This window comes from Thunnus albacares, chromosome 19 (assembly GCF_914725855.1).
Source record: "Thunnus albacares chromosome 19, fThuAlb1.1, whole genome shotgun sequence".
NCBI lineage: Eukaryota > Metazoa > Chordata > Actinopteri > Scombriformes > Scombridae > Thunnus > Thunnus albacares.
This window is the reverse complement of record NC_058124.1, coordinates 26,354,257-26,377,573: the sequence shown is the minus strand read 5'-3', so window position 1 is coordinate 26,377,573 and position 23,317 is coordinate 26,354,257. Positions and strand designations below refer to the sequence as shown.

The following is a 23,317-nucleotide window of genomic DNA, read 5'->3' as shown; positions in this document are numbered from 1 at the left end:
AACATAGAAATCCCAAGAGAAACAAAACAAAGCAAAAAAAAGAACGAACAGTTCGCAGCACAGTGCTTTAAAGTGCATTTAGAAAGAAAAGTACATGTCTCAGTTGGATGTAGACAGCTCTTCCATGTCAGCGAGTGACCAGCACTGATGGGGGAGTCAAATAATCCATTTTGCTGTCCAGAGACCATAAGACAGCATGATTCCAGTCAGTATGGGTTAACAGTTAGCCTAGCTTACACTCCTCTGCGCTTGCCGCTCTTCCACTTCCTGTCGCACTGCTTCCGATGTTTCCTCTCCGGCGCAGCTCCAGGCGAGGACGTGGTCCTCTTTTGGGTCCACTGGGCGTAGCAGACCAAGCACGCTCAGCTGATTTAGCTCCCAGCCAGTATTTCTCATAGCAAAAGTCTTTGTTATGAATGTCCAAAAGAAATTGACAATCATAGACATATTTCCCTTGCACTCCACACGATGACACAGATGTAGACGTAGACATGGACAAAGATAGTTAGTTGGAACTAGGAGAGGCCGCCACAAACGTTGGTCACACCAGCATCACACCGTTCATGGAGAGAGAGAGAGAGAGAGAGAGAGAGAATACCACCAACAAGGATCCCTTCATTTCTCTTCTTATCTTCACAGAATAACACTTCTGTTAGCTTCTTCATTGCAGTTTCTCCTATGGACGGTTAGTAACAGTGACAGGTAGCAGTTAGCATTTGACAGCTAGCTAGTTGCTTTGATTTAAAAAATATATCCAAAGATGATATTTCCTCTTCTGTTCTTGCTGATTACTGCTGTTACCTCTTCTTTACAGTCTTTGATTAAAGTGGTGAAATTAAAACAGAAGAGAATTTCAGTGATATAAATCCACACTGAAGATATTTGTAACTATTACAAACATTTAAACACATTTAAGAACATTAAACTATTAAATGGCAAAATTGCGTGTAATATTTGTGAAGAAAAATGTGTCCAACATCCAGTCTGGTTCCTCCAACAAAAGTCCACCACAGTGATACAAACTCATTGAGTCGTCGTACAAAAACCTCTCACTGTAGAGAGACACGGCTCTCTGATTTTGAAAAGAACAAACTCACCAAAATTAGCCTCTGTTTGTAAAATTAAAAACAACATTAACTGAGTGCCACAAATTTCCAAAATGTATACTTTTATTTCATGTATTGTATTTTTTACATGAAACTAATGTTAATTTCTGTAGAAATAGATTTAAATAAACATGAGATATTCTGAAAAAAAATGTGTCCAGAGAGAAAAAGCTGAAACTATAAAAAAAACAAACAATTCTAGTGAATTATGTACAATATTCAAATAAATGGATTGATCCAATGATTAAACAGCATCATCAAGTAATACAAGTCTCTGTTGGAGTCAGTCATAGCATTTCCATAGAGAGCCACTTTGCATCAGTAGCACCATGCTCCAGTGCTCTGGGAGAGTTTATAGTCCTGAGAGTTGAACACTGGATGACTGACAGCTGTCCTTCATGACAACAGAAGCCACAGAAATCCTCCTCATCAAAAACATGACTTTGATCTCCGTCCTCATCTGGACTCTCCTCTGCTGCTGCTTCACAGGTAAAGTCCAGAGAATCAAACTCCTCTCCTCTATGAACATCCGTCCCTCTGAAATGAAGCCCACAAAACCATGACGCTGCTTTATGTTTTTGTCTCTGTATCCTCAGAGTCCAGAGGCCAGATCACAGTGACTCAGCCTGCAGCAGTGAGATCTGCTCTGGGAGGCTCCACAACCATCAACTGTAGGACCAGTCAGGATGTTTATGATAGCACATACCACTATTTAGCCTGGTACCAACAGAGAGAAGGAGGAACTCCTAAACTTCTCATTTACGGTGCTACCAGACGAGCATCAGGGATTCCAGATCGTTTTACAGGCAGTGGATCAAAGTCTGACTTCACTCTGACCATCAGTGGAGTTCAGGCTGAAGATGCAGCAGTTTACTACTGTCAGAGTTTCCACTATCCCAACAGTCAGCATGTGTTCACACAGTGAAAAAGCATCATACAAAAACCTCCCTCAGTCAGACTGAACAGAAACTGAACTGACTGCTGCAGCTGGAAGCTACTGCAGAGACCCATACAGTTCACTGAACACACACGTTACACAATCATACACACATTTCATGAAATGGATTAAACAACTCACACATTGTAGCTTTTAGCATAAATGAAAATATGTCAAAACCTTTCATGGAAGACAATTTCTGGACACTGATTGTCTTGGTAAAAATCAATGAAGTTCTCCATCACAGCTTCTCACCATCCATTCTTCCATTTTTTCCATGGGACTTTTGGTAAGACATGGCTTGGTCATGAGCTTTGACCTTAGCCTCATACTGGATCACAGCTATCTCAAGTGTATCCTGTTATAAGAAAACCGACGGACACAGTTCACTGAGGACACATATTGTACAAGTTATACAGATCAGTCACTTTATCTATCATGATACATGTCAGTGTATATCAATACTAATTCAAGTCAGTGACAAAGAAGGGAATCACACATGAATAAAGCTTCTAAAAATGAGATTTCTTGTTAACTTAATATAAAATATAATAGTGTTAGTCAGCTAAATTAGTCATGAATGCAATGTATGGATGAGTGAAGTATGTGATGCGTGCAAGCAAAAACAAAACAAAACAAAACAAAACAAAACAAAACAAAACCAAAGCGGCTGGTTGAGGCCTGGAAGGAAGAGAGAGAAAGAGGTTAACAAGAAGACACCTAAATAGGCTGGAGGCCTCAACTACCCAGGTGCAAGTAGTTCCCTGACATCCTCTCCAACCCCGCCCACTGGCTCCTGAGCCAAGAAGCCAAAGCAACCTCTTAAGCAAAAGGCAGAGAGAAGGACATCACAACATGGATGACTTGTTTCTCCACTCGTCTTTAATTTTGTCTTGAAACCCTGGTTGTTTCTATTAGAAAATGCATCAGCACCCCAGGAATCATTTTACTGTCGTCATCGTAAAATCAGCTTTTATACAGATGACACCCTATTATACATCACTAAATCCCCAAACTTTCTGTTTTTGGACTCTTTGTGTTTTTGTTCTCTTGGGTTTTCTGTGTTTCCGTTATGTTGCCTGGATTTGGTTTTCTCTGTGTTTCCCTTGTGTGTTCTTTAACTCTTCCTGTGTTCATGTGCTCCTCCTCTCAACTGCCCTGCATCACCCTTGTTAGCCCAGCCCTGCTCCTAGTGTCTTCCCTAATTTATCAGCTCACAGCTGATACTCATAGCATTTCTCATTAACTCCTCATCTGCTTCTATTAGGAGATGATTCAGCACTTCAAGCATCTGTTCAAAATCCCTCCTCCACAGAATAAGTTTGTTTGTAGATGACATCGTAATAGACAATACAATGCCCTTATTTCCCCCTCTTTTAGCCCACAGTGTAATCAGAATTTAAAACAGGATTTTGGGCTACTATTCTCAAGTCCCTTTTTAATTGTAAAAAAGTGTGTTATATAAGTAGATTTATTTGGTGAAAATAAAAGTAATTACAAGATTACAGTCATAAAACACAAAATCATTGTACATGCAGAACTGTGAAAATAACAGATAACAAGTCCCTGTTGGAGTCAGTCAGAGCATTTCCATAGAGAGCCACTTTGCATCAGCAGCACCATGCTCCAGTGCTCTGGGAGAGTTTATAGTCCTGAGAGTTGAGCACTGGATGACTGAAAGCTGTCCTTCATGACAACAGAAGCCACAGAAATCCTCCTCATCAAAAACATGACTTTGATCTCCGTCTTCATCTGGACTCTCCTCTGCTGCTGCTTCACAGGTAGTCCAGAGAATCAAACTCCTCTCCTCAATGAACGTCCGTCCCTCTGAAATGAAGCCCATAAAACCATGACGCTGCTTTATGTTTTTGTCTCTGTGTCCTCAGAGTCCAGCGGCCAGATCACAGTGACTCAGCCTGCAGCAGTGAGATCTGCTCTGGGAGGATCTGCAACCATCAACTGTAGGACCAGTCCACAGGTTTATATTGATAGCTACCACCATTTAGTCTGGTACCAAAAGAGAGATGGAGAAACTACTAAAGTGTTCATTTACCGTGCTACCACTCGAGCATCAGGAATTCCAGATCGTTTTACAGGCAGTGGATCAAAGTCTGACTTCACTCTGACCATCAGTGGAGTTCAGGCTGAAGATGCAGCAGTTTACTACTGTCAGAGTTATCATTATATCAACAGTCAACGTGTGTTCACACAGTGAAAAAGCGTCGTACAAAAACCTCACTCAGTCAGACTGAACAGAAACTGAACTGACTGCTGCAGCTGGAAGCTACTGCAGAGACCCATACAGTTCACTGAACACACACATCACACAATATCTCACACACACATTTCATTAAATGGATTAAACAATTTGCACATTGTAGCTTTTAAGATAAATGAAAATATGTTAAAATGTGGTGCGTTACTGTGGGTGGGCCTGGCCAATTGACACTCAGACACACCCAATCAGACGGCTTCCTTTTTTGCTGGATCATACAGTCATCAGCAGTCAATCGATACTGTTCCCTATGTGACTAAGCAACCATTTAAAATAAAAGTCTTGTTTCTTGCTTCATGTTAACCATATGATGATATTTATAGGTCAGATCTTTTGAGTGACAGTGAATTTTGCAAATGCCAGAAATTCAAGCAGCCCCTCTTCCTTCACTCAGTGTACAGCTTGTGCATTAAACAGAGGAAGAGAAGCCTATTTTCTGCTAGCCAGCTGCTTTAGCAGCTGCACTACCAAATTGTCCAGGTTTTCACCACAATTAAAATAATATTTATAAAGTTATGCTTGTTTTCAAACCTCTGAATTCAACACTGATTCGTCAGTATGTGTGTCAATTAATCAATGTGTCATTGACAAGGCTGTTGCTAGCCTAAGACACCTGTGGCTCTTTCTGACAGAACTTATCAGTATGCTAACGGTTAGCTGTCATGCCGAAGAGATAGTCAGTCTTTTCTAAAGAGCTCCAGGAGGTTTACTCCTTCCTTCGTTAAGTACCTGGCAACAAAAATGCTGTGTTCTGCACACTCTGCAAGAGTGCAGTTTTGGTTGTGTGGAAATGTGGATATAAAAGGTCATATTAAGAGGGCCAAACATAAGCGGTGCCTACAAACGAGAAGTAGCACCATGGCAACCTACACCAGCGGGGCAAACGCTGGTGACAGCCATCTGAATACTCTCGGTAGGTGTGCTAAGTGCTGAAGGAATTGTCCCCCATTATGATGAAAATGCCTATGGTGCATGCATAAGTGTATACATGTGTGCGTGCACGATCATGTAGTACACTTAAGGGTCCCGGTATGGGGGTTTGAAAATATGGTCATCCTATGAAAGACTCTTTTCAACTGTCTGTCGGAGAAAAATTGACATCAGGGCATCAATGATGATAGATGATATACAGACTGAAGTTTTTGTTCCTGCTCTCCTTTGAAAGAGAACGGACTGAATTGTTGGACTATAATGAAATATTTTCAGTATTCAATGCCAAGTCCCTCCGTCTCCTGCTGTTGTCATCAAAAGTAAGCTAATTTACAATTTCAGACTGTAGTAGCATTTAGCCTATTTGTTTATTGGGTAGTTTTTGTTGGGTGTACAACTGGATTTTGCTGCGTTTGCTATCTGTGTGTGTGTGTGTGTGTGTGTGTGTGTGTGTGTGCGTGCATGTGTGTGGTTTATGTGGCTGCCGTGCCAGGCTATGTTCAGGTGTCATTTTTAATGTTACTGAGCATGTTGCTGCCAGTTTACCTCTATTCATACGCTTGATTAATGATGCTGTTGCTTCCGTCAGCTGTGTCTGTGTGTGTGTGTGAATATGTGTCTGCCGTGTCAGACAATGATATGCTGTTAGTGTTCGTCTTGGTGTCTGTAACATTACCTCTGATGATGAATAAGGCTTGTTTGGTTAAACTGTGGTGCATTCAGACAAGCATGGTTGTAATGGCCTATTTCAGAACCTATTAAGTATGATTGATCATGGACGGACTAGGCCCACCTGATTTTCTCTGTGCCCACTCACACTGTGATTTCTGCCTCCATCGCTTTTCAATTCTGAATCAACCTCTTGGCTGTTTATATTGAGAAATACATTTTTACATACAGTAGTTCAAGCATTTGCTCACAGACACTTTGTTTATGAACACAGTGCTGTCACATAACAAAGTGCTATGTGACAGTCAAAATCACAGTCAAAATCAGCTTGTTTGCAGATGATGTCCTTTTATATATTAGAATACTATCATCTCCTCTCTTTTCTTCATTTTATTAGTAACTTAAGCTGTTGGGCCCTTTAAAAATGTAGAGCAAAGTATGTTCCTAACATTAGTGTCCATATTTCACTGAATTTATATGAAGAAGTTAAACTGAATTATTTTTCCTCACTCATTGTATAGATGAAGGAAAGTCTGTATAAATGTAATCATATGTTCTTATTTCTACCTGTCAGACTATCTTCACTCGAAAACAACAACATCTCCGGAATCAATTTTCTTTTAGCCATGGCATCCATCATCCCACCTTGAGACTGCTTCAACTCCACAAATTGTGTTCTAATAACTTTTTAATGGGACAAAAATGCATTAAACTCTATCTTCAGAAATGCTTAATGTGTCTTTGTTATTTGATAATCCTTGTTTTCCAATATTTCATTTCACACCACTCATTTTAAATACTGTAAAAGTAGTATAAAATATAACAAAATCAAACATATCTCAATACTTTTAAGTTATCAGGTTTAATAGGCCTCAGAAATCCTAAGCAACAAAATCAATACCAATCTTATTGAGAAACAGAGTTCAGTTCAAGTTCTCAGTGCACAGCTTTTTGTATCCATTCACAACCCCAATCAGTCATTTAAATAGTCAAAGCTCTGAAAAAAACCCCCATGAGTCAGTAAGAGCATTTCCATAGAGAGCCACTTTGCATCAGCAGCACCATGCTCCAGTGCTCTGGGAGAGTTTATAATCCTGAGAGTTGAACACTGGATGACTGACAGCTGTCCTTCATCACAACAGAAACCACAGAAATCCTCCTCATCAAAAACATGACTTTGATCTCCGTCCTCATCTGGACTCTCCTCTGCTGCTGCTTCACAGGTAAAGTCCAGAGAATCAAACTCCTCTCCTCTATGAACATCCGTCCCTCTGAAATGAAGCCCACAAAACCGTGATGCTGCTTTATGTTTTTGTCTCTGTATCCTCAGAGTCCAGAGGCCAGATCACAGTGACTCAGCCTGCAGCAGTGAGATCTGCTCTGGGAGGATCCACAACCATCAACTGTAGGACCAGTCAGGATGTTTATTATAGCACATACCACCGTTTAGCCTGGTACCAACAGAGAGATGGAGAAACTCCTAAGCTTCTCATTTACGGTGCTACCAGACGAGCATCAGGGATTCCAGATCGTTTTACAGGCAGTGGATCACAGTCTGACTTCACTCTGACCATCAGTGGCGTTCAGGCTGAAGATGCAGCAGTTTACTACTGTCAGAGTCAACACTATATCAACAGTCAGCATGTGTTCACACAGTGAAAAAGCGTCGTTCAAAAACCTCCCTTAGTAAGATCGAACAGAAACTGAACTGACTGCTGCAGCTGGAAGCTACTGCAGAGACTGATACAGTTCACTGAACACACACGTTACACAATCACACACACACACATTTCATTAAATGGATGAAACAACTCGCACATTGTAGCTTTTAAGATAAATGAAAATATGTCAAAACCTTTTCAGGAAAACAGTTTCTGGACAATGATTGTCTTGGTGAAAACCAACAAAGTTCTTCATCACAGCTTCTCATCATCCATTCTTACCCTGTTATGGTTTGATCCAATGATTTTTAATGATAAAGAACCTATTTCCTGACCTGACTGGTAAGAAATGTCTTCCTCATGACCTTTGACCTCAGCCTCATACTGGATCACATCTATCTCAAATATGTCCTGTTAAAAGAAAATATGAAGACACAGATCAGCATCAGAAACTTTCATAATCACAGCTCCCACCACAAAAAAATATAAATCACACTAAATATTATCTTACAGCAAGAAACTAATTACAGTAAGTGGATCAGAGATTTGGACACATTTTTAATTTTAATGTACATTGTTGAAATTAATTTCAATTTAACTTAATAATAGTTAAGTATTATGTGTAAAATGTAAAAGTAAATTTGGTAATCATTTTTAAATTGTATTTATTGTCCTTTTATCTTTTCTTCATTTCAGGCTGTTCACATTTCAGTTTGACAATAATGTGTAAAGACCAGTTCATTGAAGGTGGTCTGAGTTAAACTAAATGACCAAAGTGTTGAAATTAAAACAGAAGATCATTCATATAAGTCAAGGCAAAGGTTATTTAAACATACAAAAACACATTTAAGTATTACATGGAAAATTATATGTAATATTTGCAGAGAAACCAACATCCAGTCTGGTTCCTCCACCAAAAGTCCACCACAGTGATACAAACTCATTGAGATGCTGTACAAAAACCTCTCACTGTAGAGAGCCACGGCTCTCTGACATCAACTGAATGTCATTATATTTTCTACATTGTACTGTTAAGTGAATTTCATTTTAATATCTGTAGAAATATATTGAAATAAATATGCAACAGTGTAAAAGAACTTTCTTTCACAGAGAAGAAGCTGAAACAATCATAACTTGATTGATCCATATCCATTTTAAATTTAATTGGTGTGATGTAGTTTATGGTAATACATTAAGACGGAAGAAATTACATTCTGAAAAAGCCCAAACCACATAAAAATGAATATAAACACATCCATATCAATATTCTGAAAGTTGATTAATCCATTGATCAAACAGCATAATCAGAGTAATCCATGTCCCCTGTAGTAGTACACAGCAGGACAGATGTGAAAGACACCATGTAGAACAGACTCAATACTTGTGTTAAAATGTTCTCCTTTTATCCTTTACTTTGACAGGTTTTTAAAAAAATACCATCATTTATGTGTAAAATGGTGACAAAAAAATGATAAAATCCCTGTGAATATACCCAGAGACAAACTCAGTGTCTGTAGATTCATTGAACACAGTAACATGTGACAGGAGTCATTCTTTAATAATATGTTACCTTGGACACATATGATTTGATGAATATGTGTTTATTGTTTTACCATAAAGAGAATATCAGCATTACTGCAAACAATAAAAATCAACACTTGAGAAATGTGATGATTCTGTTAGTCAGTCAGAGCATTTCCATAGAGAGCCACTTTGCATCAGCAGCACCATGCTCCAGTGCTCTGGGAGAGTTTATAGTCCTGACAGTTGAACACTGGATGACTGACAGCTGTCCTTCATCACAACAGAAGCCACAGAAATCCTCCTCATCAAAAACATGACTTTGATCTCCGTCCTCATCTGGACTCTCCTCTGCTGCTGCTTCACAGGTAAAGTCCAGAGAATCAAACTCCTCTCCTCTATGAACATCCGTCCCTCTGAAATGAAGCCCACAAAACCATGACGCTGCTTTATGTTTTTGTCTCTGTATCCTCAGAGTCCAGAGGACAGTATACAGTGACTCAGCCCACAGCAGTGAGATCTGCTCTGGGAGGCTCCACAACCATCAACTGTAGGACCAGTCAGGATGTTTATGTTCATAGCTCATCCCACTGTTTAGCCTGGTACCAACAGAGAGATGGAGAAACTCCTAAACTTCTCATTTACTTTGCTACCACTCGAGCATCAGGGATTCCAGATCGTTTTACAGGCAGTGGATCACAGTCTGACTTCACTCTGACCATCAGTGGCGTTCAGGCTGAAGATGCAGCAGTTTACTACTGTCAGAGTTTCCACTATCCCAACAGTCAACGTGTGTTCACACAGTGAAAAAGCATCGTACAAAAACCTCCCTCAGTCAGACTGAACAGAAACTGAACTGACTGCTGCAGCTGGAAGCTACTGCAGAGACTGATATACTTCACTGAACACACACACACACACACACACACACACACACACACAAACACACACCTTTCATATTAAGCGATTAAACAATTCACACATATCTGTAAGAATGAATATGAGTCTATTAGAGATATTGATCACAATATTTCTCATGATTAGTCTCACAGTGGTACAAGCACAGTGACAACTTTGTTACATGTAATTAAATGAAAGAAAGAGGTAAACAGTTATTTGTTATTTCATTAAATCATATTAAATATGATATGAAGTTATGCATTAAGAACATCAGATTTCTTAAAGTTTGGAATAATCTTCTGTATCAAGGTGTCTCCACAGCTCAGCAGGTGATTGACAGTTCTGTGTAGACTCTACCTGTTACCTGTTCTAGCTGTGTTTACTTTCTCTCATATTCACTTTGTTATACAGAGCAGTAACAACGCTGCTGAAGAGAAAGTTTGGACTGGCAGTAGTGGATCTGTTAGATGAGGATTTTAAATGTACAGCAAATCTTTTACATTATTTGGACACCACATTTCCTCTTTCTCCACTACTCGCATCATTTGTCATTAACTCCTCAGCTTCTTCCATTAAGAAATTATTCAGCACTTCAAGCTTCTGCTCAGAGTCCCACCACCATAAAATAAGCTTGTTTGTAAACAGCATCCTGAAAACCAATGCAAAAGTGTGTCCTCCAATTTTGTTTTTGTGTTATTTTCTATATGTTTCAAGTAAAAGAAATATCTTACAGTTTAGACTTTTTCAAAAACATTTTTATTTCTATTTTTACAGCATGTCCACTGTAGCAGACAGCGGGATGGTTTTAATGTGGGAAAAACAGTCAAACTTGTCAATATAAAATTTATAGTTTTCCAGCTATACAACCACCTTAAAGTAATGACATATTTAACTTCATTTCATTCTGTATTTGTCTTACTTGTTTGCTGATTTTGAGGTAAATTGTGGTTTTCAGAGACACTCCTCTAATCTGAATATGCCTTTGATTTGTGAATGCTGCCAAGTCTTCAAAGACTTTGATGTTGATGTACTGAGAAAAATACTGAGTTGGACTCCAATTTTCACAGGTTGTAGGTTCATCTTGGTAACCAGGAGGCCCAGGTAGCACAGGTGTGAATCTATGATGATGAAAAACACCAAGAAATGTAATTAAATTTAATTAAGTCATTCATTTTTCATATGTAATCAATTGAATAAGCCTGATGACAATGAAATATGTATCATAGTTATGTTATTGAGTGTAAAAATTCAATTTGGAATACTGAGCTGCCATTAATATGCTGCCATCAGCAATATGGTATTGCTATATTTTTACTGGGATAAACATAATTCATGGTTGTCCTGGAAATAATAAAACATATGTGCCAGTCCTGACCCACATTGGCCGACACCTTTCATCTTGCTTTGTGACTGTCAGCTCATCTGATGAGCCTCCTGCCTCTTCTTCAGAGCTCTCTACCTCTTCATCAACAGGCTCAAACTCATCCTCAGCGTTTTCCTCATCTGACAAATCTACATCTGAATCTCCCTCAATTATTTTCAACAGAATCCTCTCTGCCTCTGTTCTGTGTCCCACAACAAAGTGGAAATGTGAAAGACATTAAGATCATCCTGGTGTCCACTATAGAGGACATTCATAAATGGGCTATTATTTCAACACACAAACAAATAAACTTCTCTCTTACCCTGTTATGGTTTGATCCAATGATTTTTTATAATGAATCCATTTCCTGACCTGACTGGTAAGAAATGTTTTCCTCATGACCTTTGACCTCAGCCTCAAATTGGATCACATCTATCTCAAATCTAAATATTATGTTACAGTATGAAACTAATTACAGTAAGTGGATCAGAGATTTGGACACATTTTTAATTTAAATGTACATTGTTGAAATTAATTTCAATTTAACTCAATAATAGTTAAATATTAAGTGTAAAATCTAAAAGTAAATTTGATGATCATTTTTCAATTGTATTTATTTTTCTTTTATCTTTTTCTTAATTTCAAGCTGTTCACATTTCAGTTTAACAATAATGTGTAAAGACCAGTTCATTGAAGGTGGTCTTAGTTAAACTAAATGACCAAAGTGTTGAAATTAAAACAGAAGATCATTCATATAAGTCAAGGCAAAGGTTTTTTAAACACACAAAAACACATTTAAGTATTACATGGAAAATTATATGTAATATTTGCAGAGAAACCAACATCCAGTCTGGTTCCTCCAATAAAAGTCCACCACAGTGATACAAACTCATTGAGATGCTGTACAAAAACCATGTAGAACAGACTCAATACTTCTGTTAAAATGTTCTCCTTTTATCCTTTACTTTGACAGGCTTTAAAAAAATACCATCATTTATGTGTAAAATGGTGACAAAAAATAATAAAATCCCTGTGAATATACCCAGAGACAAACTCAGTGTCTGTAGATTCATTGAACACAGTAACATGTGACTGCAGTCATTCTTTAATAATATGTTACCTTGGACACATATGACTTGATGAATATGTCTTTATTGTTTTACCATAAAGAGAATATCAGCATTACTGCAAGCAATAAAAAATCCCACTTGAGAAATGTGATGATTCTATTAGTCAGTCAGAGCATTTCCATAGAGAGCCACTTTGCATCAGCAGCACCATGCTCCAGTGCTCTGGGAGAGTTTATAGTCCTGAGAGTTGTACACTGGATAACTGACAGCTGTCCATCATCACAACAGAAGCCACAGAAATCCTCCTCATCAAAAACATGACTTTGATCTCCGTCCTCATCTGGACTCTCCTCTGCTGCTGCTTCACAGGTAAAGTCCAGAGAATCAAACTCCTCTCCACTATGAACATCCGTCCCTCTGAAATGAAGCCCACAAAACCATGACGCTGCTTTATGTTTTTGTCTCTGTATCCTCAGAGTCCAGAGGCCAGTATACAGTGACTCAGCCCACAGCAGTGAGATCTGCTCTGGGAGGCTCCACAACCATCAACTGTAGGACCAGTCAGGATGTTTATGGCTCAAACCGTTTAGCCTGGTACCAACAGAGAGATGGAGAAACTCCTAAACGTCTCATTTACCTTGCTACCTATCAAGCATCAGGGATTCCAGATCGTTTTACAGGCAGTGGATCAAAGTCTGACTTCACTCTGACCATCAGTGGAGTTCAGGCTGAAGATGCAGCAGTTTACTACTGTCAGAGTCAACACTATCCCAACAGTCAGTGGGTGTTCACACAGTGAAAAAGCGTCGTACAAAAACCTCCCTCAGTCAGGAAGTGTAAACTGAACTGACTGCTGCAGCTGGAAGCTACTGCAGAGACTGATACACTTCACTGAACACACACGTTACACAGTCTCACACACACATTTCATTAAATGGATTAAACAACTTGCACATTGAAGCTTTTAGAGAAATGAAAATATGTTAAAACCTTTTAAGGAAAAAAGTTTCTGGACAATGATTGCCTTGGTGGAAACCAACAAAGTTCTTCATCACAGCATATCATCATCCATTCTTACCTTGTTATGGTTTGATCCAATGTTTTTAAATGATAATGAACCCATTTCCTGACCTGACTGGTAAGAAATGTCTTCCTCATGACCTTTGACCTCAGCCTCAAATTGGATCACATCTATCTCAAATATGTCCTGTTAAAAGAAAATATGAAGACACAAATCAGCATCAGAAACTTTCATAATCACAGCTCCCACCACCAAAAAATATAAATCACACTAAATATTATCTTACAGTAAGAAACTAATTACAGTAAGTGGATCAGAGATTTGGACACATTTTTAATTCAAATGTACATTGTTGAAAATAATTTCACTTTAACTTAATAATAGATAACTATTGTGTAAAACTTAAAAGTAAATTTGATAATCATTTTTAAATTGTTTTTTTTTTTCATTTAAAGTTGTTCACATTTCAGTTTGACAATAATGTGTAAAGACCAGTTCGTTGAAGGTGGTCTGAGTTAAACTAAATGACCAAAGTGTTGAAATTAAAACAGAAGATCTTTCATGTAAGTCAAGGCAAAGGTTATTTAAACATACAAAAACACATATAAGAATTACATAGAAAATTATATGTAATATTTGCAGAGAAACCAACATCCAGTCTGGTTCCTCCACCAAAAGTCCACCACAGTGATACAAACTCATTGAGATGCTGTACAAAAACCTCTCACTGTAGAGAGACACGGCTCTCTGACATCAACTGAGTGTCATTATATTTTCTATATTTTACTGTTAAGTGAATTTGATTTTAATTTCTGTCGAAATATATTATAATATGCAACATTGTAAAAAACTTTCTTTCAGAGAGAAGAAGCTGGAACAATAAAAAACATTCTGTACAATAACTTCATAACTTGATTGATCCATATCCATTTTAAATTCAATTGGTGTGATGTATTTTGTGGTAATACATTTACATAAAAGAAATTAAATTCTGAAAAAGCCCAAACCACCTAAAAATAAATACAAATACATCCATATCAATATTCTGAAAGTTGATCGATCCATTGATCAAACAGCATCATCAGAGTAATCCAAGTCCCTGTTGGAGTCAGTCAGAGCATTTCCATAGAGAGCCACTTTGCATCAGTAGCACCATGCTCCAGTGCTCTGGGAGAGTTTATAGTCCTGAGAGTTGAACACTGGATGAATGACAGCTGTCCTTCATCACAAGAGAAGCCACAGAAATCCTCCTCATCAAAAACATGACTTTGATCTCCGTCCTCATCTGGACTCTCCTCTGCTGCTGCTTCACAGGTAAAGTCCAGAGAATCAAACTCCTCTCCTCCATGAACATCCGTCCCTCTGAAATGAAGCCCACAAAACCATGACGCCACTTTATGTTTTTGTCTCTGTATCCTCAGAGTCCAGAGGCCAGTATACAGTGACTCAGCCTGCAGCAGTGAGATCTGCTCTGGGAGGCTCCACAACCATCAACTGTAGGACCAGTCAGGATGTTCATAATGGGAACCGTTTAGCCTGGTACCAACAGAGAGATGGAGAAACTCCTAAACGTCTCATTTACAATGCTGCCACTCGAGCATCAGGGATTCCAGATCGTTTTACAGGCAGTGGATCAAAGTCTGACTTCACTCTGACCATCAGTGGAGTTCAGGCTGAAGATGCAGCAGTTTACTACTGTCAGAGTTTCCACTATCCCAACAGTCAGTGGGTGTTCACACAGTGAAAAAGCGTCGTACAAAAACCTCCCTCAGTCAGACTGAACAGAAACTGAACTGACTGCTGCAGCTGGAAGCTACTGCAGAGACTGATACAGTTCACTGAACACACACGTTACACAATCTCACACACATTTCATTATATGGATTAAACAACTCGCACATTGTAGCTTTTAAGAAAAATGAAAATATGTCAAAACCTTTTAAGATGAAAATATGTGAAATTATTTTAAGGAAAACAATTTCTGGACAATGATTGTCTTGGTGGAAACCAACAAAGTTCTTCATCACAGCTTCTCATCATCAATTCTTATCTTGTTATGGTTTGATCCAATGTTTTTTAATGATAATCAACCCATTTCCTGACCTGACTGGTAAGAAATGTCTTCCTCATGACCTTTGACCTCAGCCTCATACTGGATCACATCTATCTCAAATATGTCCTGTTAAAAGAAAATATGAAGACACAAATCAGCATCAGAATCTCTCTTAATCACAGCTCCTACTACCAAAAGATATAAATCACACAAAATGTTATGTCACAGTAAGTAACTAATTACAGTAAGATGATCAGAGATTAGGACACATGAACTTAATTTCAATTAAGAGGAAAATTTGAATGACAAATTGGTTAACATTGTAAAAGAAAAATTATTCTTCTTCAAGATTCAAAATTTAGTTTATTGTCTCTTTCTTGTGTATTTGCAAACACAAAAAAAACAAAATGTTCCTTCCAGCCATAGCAGAGCAACAACAAGAGAAAGGATGAAGATATACTGTCCATCCAAAAATTCCCTTAAAAAAATGAAGAAAACATAGAAATCCCAAGAGAAACAAAACAAAACAAAACAAAAAAAAGAACGAGCAGTTTGCAGCACAGTGCTTTAAAGTGCATTTAGAAAGAAAAGTACATGTCTCAGTTGGATGTAGACAGCTCTTCCATGTCAGCGAGTGACCAGCACTGATGGGGGAGTCAAATAATCCATTTTGCTGTCCAGAGACCATAAGACAGCATGATTTTTGGAACTGCCAGTCAGTATGGGTTAACAGTTAGCCTAGCTTACACTTCCTGTCGCACTGCTTCCGATGTTTCCTCTCCGGCGCAGCTCCAGGCGAGGACGTGGTCCTCTTTTGGGTCCACTGGGCGTAGCAGACCAAGCACGCTCAGCTGATTTAGCTCCCAGCCAGTATTTCTCATAGCAAAAGTCTGTGTTATGAATGTCCAAAAGAAACTGACAATCATAGACATATTTCCCTTGCACTCCACACGATGACACAGATGTAGACGTAGACATGGACAAAGATAGTTAGTCGGAACTAGGAGAGGCCTCCACAAACGTTGGTCACGCCAGCATCACATCGTTCATGGAGAGACAATTCTGGTGAATTATGTACAATATTCAAATAAATGGATTGATCCATTGATTAAACAGCATCATCAGAGTAATCCAAGTCCCTGTTGGAGTCAGTCAGAGCATTTCCATAGAGAGCCACTTTGCATCAGCAGCACCATGCTCCAGTGCTCTGGGAGAGTTTATAGCCCTGAGAGTTGAACACAGGATGACTATGACTAACAGCTGTCCTTCATGACAACAGAAGCCACAGAAATCCTCCTCATCAAAAACATGACTTTGATCTCCGTCCTCATCTGGACTCTCCTCTGCTGCTGCTTCACAGGTAAAGTCCAGAGAATCAAACTCTTCTCCTCTATGAACATCCGTCCCTCTGAAATGAAGCCCACAAAACCATGACGCTGCTTTATGTTTTTGTCTCTGTATCCTCAGAGTCCAGAGGCCAGTATACAGTGACTCAGCCTGCAGCAGTGAGATCTGCTCTGGGAGGCTCCACAACCATCAACTGTAGGACCAGTCAGGATGTTTATGTTAGTGGCTCAACCCACTTCTTAGCCTGGTACCAACAGAGAGATGGAGAAACTCTTAAACTTCTCATTTACTATGCTACCACTCGAGCATCAGGGATTCCAGCTCGTTTTACAGGCAGTGGATCAAAGTCTGACTTCACTCTGACCATCAGTGGCGTTCAGGCTGAAGATGCAGCAGTTTACTACTGTCAGAGTCTCCACTATCCCAACAGTCAGTGGGTGTTCACACAGTGAAAAAGCGTCGTACAAAAACCTCCCTCAGTCAGACTGAACAGAAACTGAACTGACTGCTGCAGCTGGAAGCAACTGCAGAGACTGATACAGTTCACTGAACACACACGTTACACAATCTCACGCACACATTTCATGAAAGGGATTAAACAACTCACACATTGTAGCTTTTAAGATAAATGAAAATATGTCAAAACCTTTTAAGGAAAACAGTTTCTGGACAATGATTGTGTTGGTGGAAACCAACAAAGTTCTTCATCACAGCTTCTCATCATCCATTCTTACCCTGTTATGGTTTGATCCAATGATTTTTAATGATAATGAATCCATTTCCTGACCTGACTGGTAAGAAATGTCTTCCTCATGACCTTTGACCTCAGCCTCACACTGGATCACATCTATCTCAAATATGTCCTGTTAAAAGAAAATATGAAGACACAGATCAGCATCAGAAACTTTCATAATCACAGCTCCCACCACCAAAAAATATAAATCACACTAAATATTATCTTACAGTAAGAAACTAATTACAGTGAGTGGATCAGAGATTTGGACACATTTTTAATTTAAATGTACATTGTTGAAATTAATTTCAATTTAACTTAATAATAGATAACTATTGTGTAAAATGTAAAAGTAAATTTGATAATCATTTTTAAATTGTATTATTTTTTCTTCATTTCAAGTTGTTCACATTTCAGTTTGACAATAATGTGTAAAGACCAGTTCATTGAAGGTGGTCTGAGTTAAACTAAATGACCAAAGTGTTGAAATTAAAACAGAAGATCATTCATATAAGTCAAGGCAAAGGTTATTTAAACACACAAAAACACATTTATGTATTAAATGGAAAATTATATGTAATATTTGCAGAGAAACCAACATCCAGTCTGGTTCCTCCACCAAAAGTCCACCACAGTGATACAAACTCATTGAGTTGCTGTACAAAAACCTCTCACTGTAGAGAGACACGGCTCTCTGACATCAACTGAGTGTCATTATATTTTCTACATTGTACTGTTAAGTGAATTTGATTTTAATTTCTGTAGAAATATATTGAAATAAATATGCAACATTGTAAAAGAACTTTCTTTCAGAGAGAAGAAGCTGAAACAATAAAAAACATTCTGTACAATAACTTCATAACTTGATTGATCCATATCCATTTTAAATTTAATTGGTGTGATGTATTTTGTGTTAATACATTTAGATGGAAGAAATTAAATTCTGAAATAGCCCAAACCACATAAAAATGAATATAAACACATCCATATCAATATTCTGAAAGTCGATTGATCCATTGATCAAACAGCATCATCAGAGTAATCCATGTCCCCTGTAGTAGTACACAGCAGGACAGATGTGAAAGACACCATGTAGAACAGACTCAATGCTTATGTTAAAATGTTCTCCTTTCATCCTTTACTTTGACAGGCTCTAAAAAATACCATCATTTATGTGTAAAATTGTGACAAAAAATAATAAAATCCCTGTGAATATACCCAGAGACAAACTCAGTGTCTGTAGATTCATTGAACACAGTAACATGTGACAGCAGTCATTCTTTAAATAATATGTTACCTTGGACACATATGATTTGATGAATATGTCTTTATTGTTTTAACATAAAGTGAATATCAGCATTACTGCAAGCAATAAAAAATCCCACTTGATAAATGTGATGCTTCTGTTAGTCAGTCAGAGCATTTCCATAGAGAGCCACTTTGCATCAGCAGCACCATGCTCCAGTGCTCTGGGAGAGTTTATAGTCCTGAGAGTTGAACACTGGATGACTGACAGCTGTCCTTCATGACAACAGACGCCACAGAAATCCTCCTCATCAAAAACATGACTTTGATCTCCGTCCTCATCTGGACTCTCCTCTGCTGCTGCTTCACAGGTAAAGTCCAGAGAATCAAACTCCTCTCCTCTATGAACATCTGTCCCTCTCAAATGAAGCCCACAAAACCATGATGCTGCTTTATGTTTTTGTCTCTGTATCCTCAGAGTCCAGAGGCCAGATCACAGTGACTCAGCCTGCAGCAGTGAGATCTGCTCTGGGAGGCTCCACAACCATCAACTGTAGGACCAGTCAGAATGTTTATAATGGGGACCATTTAGCCTGGTACCAACAGAGAGATAGAGAAACTACTAAACTTCTCATTTACCGTGCTACCACTCGAGCATCAGGGATTCCAGATCGTTTTACAGGCAGTGGATCAAAGTCTGACTTCACTCTGACCATCAGTGGAGTTCAGGCTGAAGATGCAGCAGTTTACTATTGTCAGAGTTTCCATGTTATCAACAGTCAGTGGGTGTTCACACAGTGAAAAAGCGTCGTACAAAAACCTCCCTCAGTCAGACTGAACAGAAACTGAACTGACTGCTGCAGCTGGAAGCTACTGCAGAGACTGATACAGTTCACTGAACACATACACACACAAACACACACCTTTCATATTAAGCGATTAAACAATTCACACATATCTGTAAGAATGAATATGAGACTATTAGAGATATTGATCACAATATTTCTCATGATTAGTCTCACAATGGTACAAGCACAGTGACAACTTTGTTACATGTAATTAAATGAAAGAAAGAGGTAAAAAGATATTTGTTCTTACATTAAATCATATTAAATATGATATGAATTTATGCAATAAGAAAATCAGATTCCTTAAAGCTTGAAATAAACTTCTGTATCAAGGTGTCTCCACAGCTCAGCAGGTGATTGACAGTTCTGTGTAGACTCTACCTGTTACCTGTTCTAGCTGTGTTTACTTTCTCTCATATTCACTTTGTTATACAGAGCAGTAACAACGCTGCTGAAGAGAAAGTTTGGACTGGCAGTAGTGGATCTGTTAGATGAGGATAATCTCATTTTGGCAGCATTAATGAAAAGAAAAAGATCCACTGGAAGAGCAGATATTCAGTGAGACCATTGAACATGTTGAAGCAGCTGCAAACTGATCAAAGCTCTTGTGGTGTCTACAGTGTGTGAATCGCAGCTACATGATTATTGTTTGAAAAGTTGCACAAAAGTTATGATCCTCTGAGCTCCAACAGATGAACCACAAACATGTGGTGGTGTAAATACAGACACTCAGACACAGAGGTATAAATCAGCATCAATACAGCATTACACCAGTCAATCACATGCTACACATCATACATCTCATAAATCTCAGTCCAAAGTCTCTCTCTGTTAATCAGGTCAGAATGTAGTGCAGCTTTTCTGGATAATCTCAATCCCATTTTAAATAAACAGCAAATCTTTTACATTGTATGGAAACCACATTTCCTCTTTCTCCACCACTCATATCATTTGTCATTAACTCCTCAGCTGCTTCCATTAGGAAATTATTCAGCACTTCAAGCTTCTGCTCAGAGTCCAACCACCATAAAATAAGCTTATTTGTAAACAGCATCCTGAAAACTAAAGTAAAAATGTGACTTCCGATTTTGTTTTTGTGTTATTTTCTATATGTTTAGAGTAAAAGAAACATCTTACACTTCAGACGTTTTCAATTTTTTTTTTTTTTTTTACATCATGTCCACTGTAGCAGACAGCGGGATGATTTTACTGTGGGAAAAACAGTAAAACTTGTCAATACAAAATTTAAAGTTTTCCAGCTATACAACCACCTTAAACTAACGACATATTTAACTTCATTTCATTCTGTATTTGTTTTACTTGTTTGTAGATTTTTTAGGTAAATTGTGGTATTCAGAGACACTCATCTAATCTGAATATGCCTTTGATTTATGAATGCTGCCAAGTCTAGAGTGGCTAGTCCAGAGTACAGCAGTAATTAATAGAATAACTCATATGAGTAAGAGGAGAGATGCAAAACCAGAATGTCCACTCCAGAGGACACAAATACCCTTATTTTCTCTTCTTTTAGCCCATAATCTGATCAGGAATTAAAGCAGGATATCTGGCTCCTCTCCCTTCCCTTTAAATGTACAAAAGGTGTTGCCAGGTTTGCAATCTACTAGAGTAATTTACTGAACTCATATTAAATATTTAATTGGTTATTTACAATCAATTATATCCCCATCCTGTAGATAAAAGAGATTCTGGAAAGAAGAAATCATTTTTATTGGTCTCTTTATGGCTGAATATATAGAAACTAAATTTATAAAATTCTCATCATGATTTTCCTTTTGCTATGACGCCTGTCATCCTGTCTGAAAAGTGGCTCTCCTCTCTTTACAATCTTCTGACAACATTTTAATGAGAAGAAAAAATTAATTTAACCCTTCGCCTTCTAAAAGCATTTGGTGAACTTGCAGGCTTCACTTAAATTTTGTCCCCACAAATCATTGTACATGCAGAACTGTGCAAATAACAGTAACAAGTCCCTGTTGGAGTTAGTCAGAGCATTTCCATAGAGAGCCACTTTGCATCAGCAGCACCATGCTCCAGTGCTCTGGGAGAGTTTATAGTCCTGAGAGTTGAACACTGGATGACTGACAGCTGTCCTTAATGACAACAGAAGCTACAGAAATCCTCCTCATCAAAAACATGACTTTGATCTCCGTCCTCATCTGGACTCTCCTCTGCTGCTGCTTCACAGGTAAAGTCCAGAGAATCAAACTCCTCTCCTCTATGAACATCCGTCCCTCTGAAATGAAGTCCAGAAAAACCATGACGCTGCTTTATGTTTTTGTCTCTGTATCCTCAGAGTCCAGAGGCCAGTATACAGTGACTCAGCCCACAGCAGTGAGATCTGCTCTGGGAGGCTCCACAACCATCAACTGTAGGACCAGTCAGGATGTTCATGTTTATAACTCAAACCACTATTTAGCCTGGTACCAACAGAGAGATGGAGAAACTCCTAAACTTCTCATTTACTTTGCTACCACTCGAGCATCAGGGATTCCAGATCGTTTTACAGGCAGTGGATCAAAGTCTGACTTCACTCTGACCATCAGTGGAGTTCAGGCTGAAGATGCAGCAGTTTACTACTGTCAGACTTTCCACTATCCCAACAGTCAACGTGTGTTCACACAGTGAAAAAGCGTCGTACAAAAACCTCCCTCAGTCAGACTGAACAGAAACTGAACTGACTGCTGCAGCTGGAAGCTACTGTAGAGACTGATACAGTTCACTGAACACACACGTTACACAATCTCACACACATATTTCATTAAATTTATTAAACAACTTGCACATTGTAGCTGTTAAGATAAATGAAAATATGTCAAAACTTTTCATGGAAGACAATTTCTGGACAATGATCGTCTTGGTGGAAATCAACAACGTTTTCCATCACAGCTTCTCATCATCCATTCTTACCCTGTTATGGTTTGATCCAATGTTTTTTAATGATAATGAACCCATTTACTGACTTTACTGGTAAGAAATGTCTTGGTCATGACCTTTGACCTCAGCCTCATACTGTATCACATCCATCTCAGTTATATCCTGTTAAAAGAAAATATGAAGACACAGATCAGCATCAGAAACTTTCATAATCACAGCTCCCACCACCAAAAAATATAAATCACAAAATGTTATTTTACACTAAGAAACTAATTACAGTAAGATTCACATTCACTTTTCATTTTGACAGCTGGTCAATGATTAAAGTGGTGAAATTAAAACAAAAGAGAATTTAAGTGACATAATAAATAAATAATCACACAGGATATTTAAATCTACTACAAACATTTAAACACTTTAAACACACTAAAGCATTAAATGGTAAGATTATCTGTAATATTTGTGCAGGATTAGGAACATCTAATAGCAGGTGACGAACACTTCTGACAACTTTAGATTGTGGTGGTGAGCAATAATGCCTTCAGGAAAAACAAAAACAAAAACAAAGAAAGCAGTTATGTAGTGTTTAACACACTACTTTGTTTTAAAAAACCTCAACATTGGTGTGAAAAGAAAATTTTAATTAATAGTTCTGGATTCATTAGATGACATTAATCTTATTTGTGCAGCATTATTGACATTGAGAGGATAATATTTGAAGAGCAGATCTCATCTGTGAGAGA

General features: G+C 38.3%; 8 gene segments (V, D, J or C); all 8 read left to right on the top strand.

The window, feature by feature from the left end:
• The first annotated feature begins 491 nt into the window (after positions 1-491).
• On the top strand, positions 492-2,031 carry LOC122970340. The segment is given in 3 exon segments: positions 492-504; positions 1,587-1,595; positions 1,703-2,031. Coding segments are annotated over 3 exon segments (351 nt in total).
• A 1,702-nt stretch (positions 2,032-3,733) lies between these two features.
• LOC122970339 lies at positions 3,734-4,258 on the top strand. The segment is given in 2 exon segments: positions 3,734-3,824; positions 3,930-4,258. Coding segments are annotated over 2 exon segments (420 nt in total).
• A 2,830-nt stretch (positions 4,259-7,088) lies between these two features.
• Positions 7,089-7,576, top strand: LOC122970338. The segment is given in 2 exon segments: positions 7,089-7,140; positions 7,248-7,576. Coding segments are annotated over 2 exon segments (381 nt in total).
• Positions 7,577-9,415: 1,839 nt separating this feature from the next.
• Positions 9,416-9,906, top strand: LOC122970337. The segment is given in 2 exon segments: positions 9,416-9,467; positions 9,575-9,906. Coding segments are annotated over 2 exon segments (384 nt in total).
• A 3,639-nt stretch (positions 9,907-13,545) lies between these two features.
• LOC122970335 lies at positions 13,546-15,198 on the top strand. The segment is given in 3 exon segments: positions 13,546-13,570; positions 14,738-14,767; positions 14,875-15,198. Coding segments are annotated over 3 exon segments (378 nt in total).
• Positions 15,199-16,628: 1,430 nt separating this feature from the next.
• On the top strand, positions 16,629-17,327 carry LOC122969189. The segment is given in 2 exon segments: positions 16,629-16,866; positions 16,974-17,327. Coding segments are annotated over 2 exon segments (423 nt in total).
• A 1,823-nt stretch (positions 17,328-19,150) lies between these two features.
• Positions 19,151-19,646, top strand: LOC122969205. The segment is given in 2 exon segments: positions 19,151-19,202; positions 19,310-19,646. Coding segments are annotated over 2 exon segments (375 nt in total).
• A 2,187-nt stretch (positions 19,647-21,833) lies between these two features.
• Positions 21,834-22,325, top strand: LOC122970333. The segment is given in 2 exon segments: positions 21,834-21,885; positions 21,994-22,325. Coding segments are annotated over 2 exon segments (384 nt in total).
• Positions 22,326-23,317: the final 992 nt, after the last annotated feature.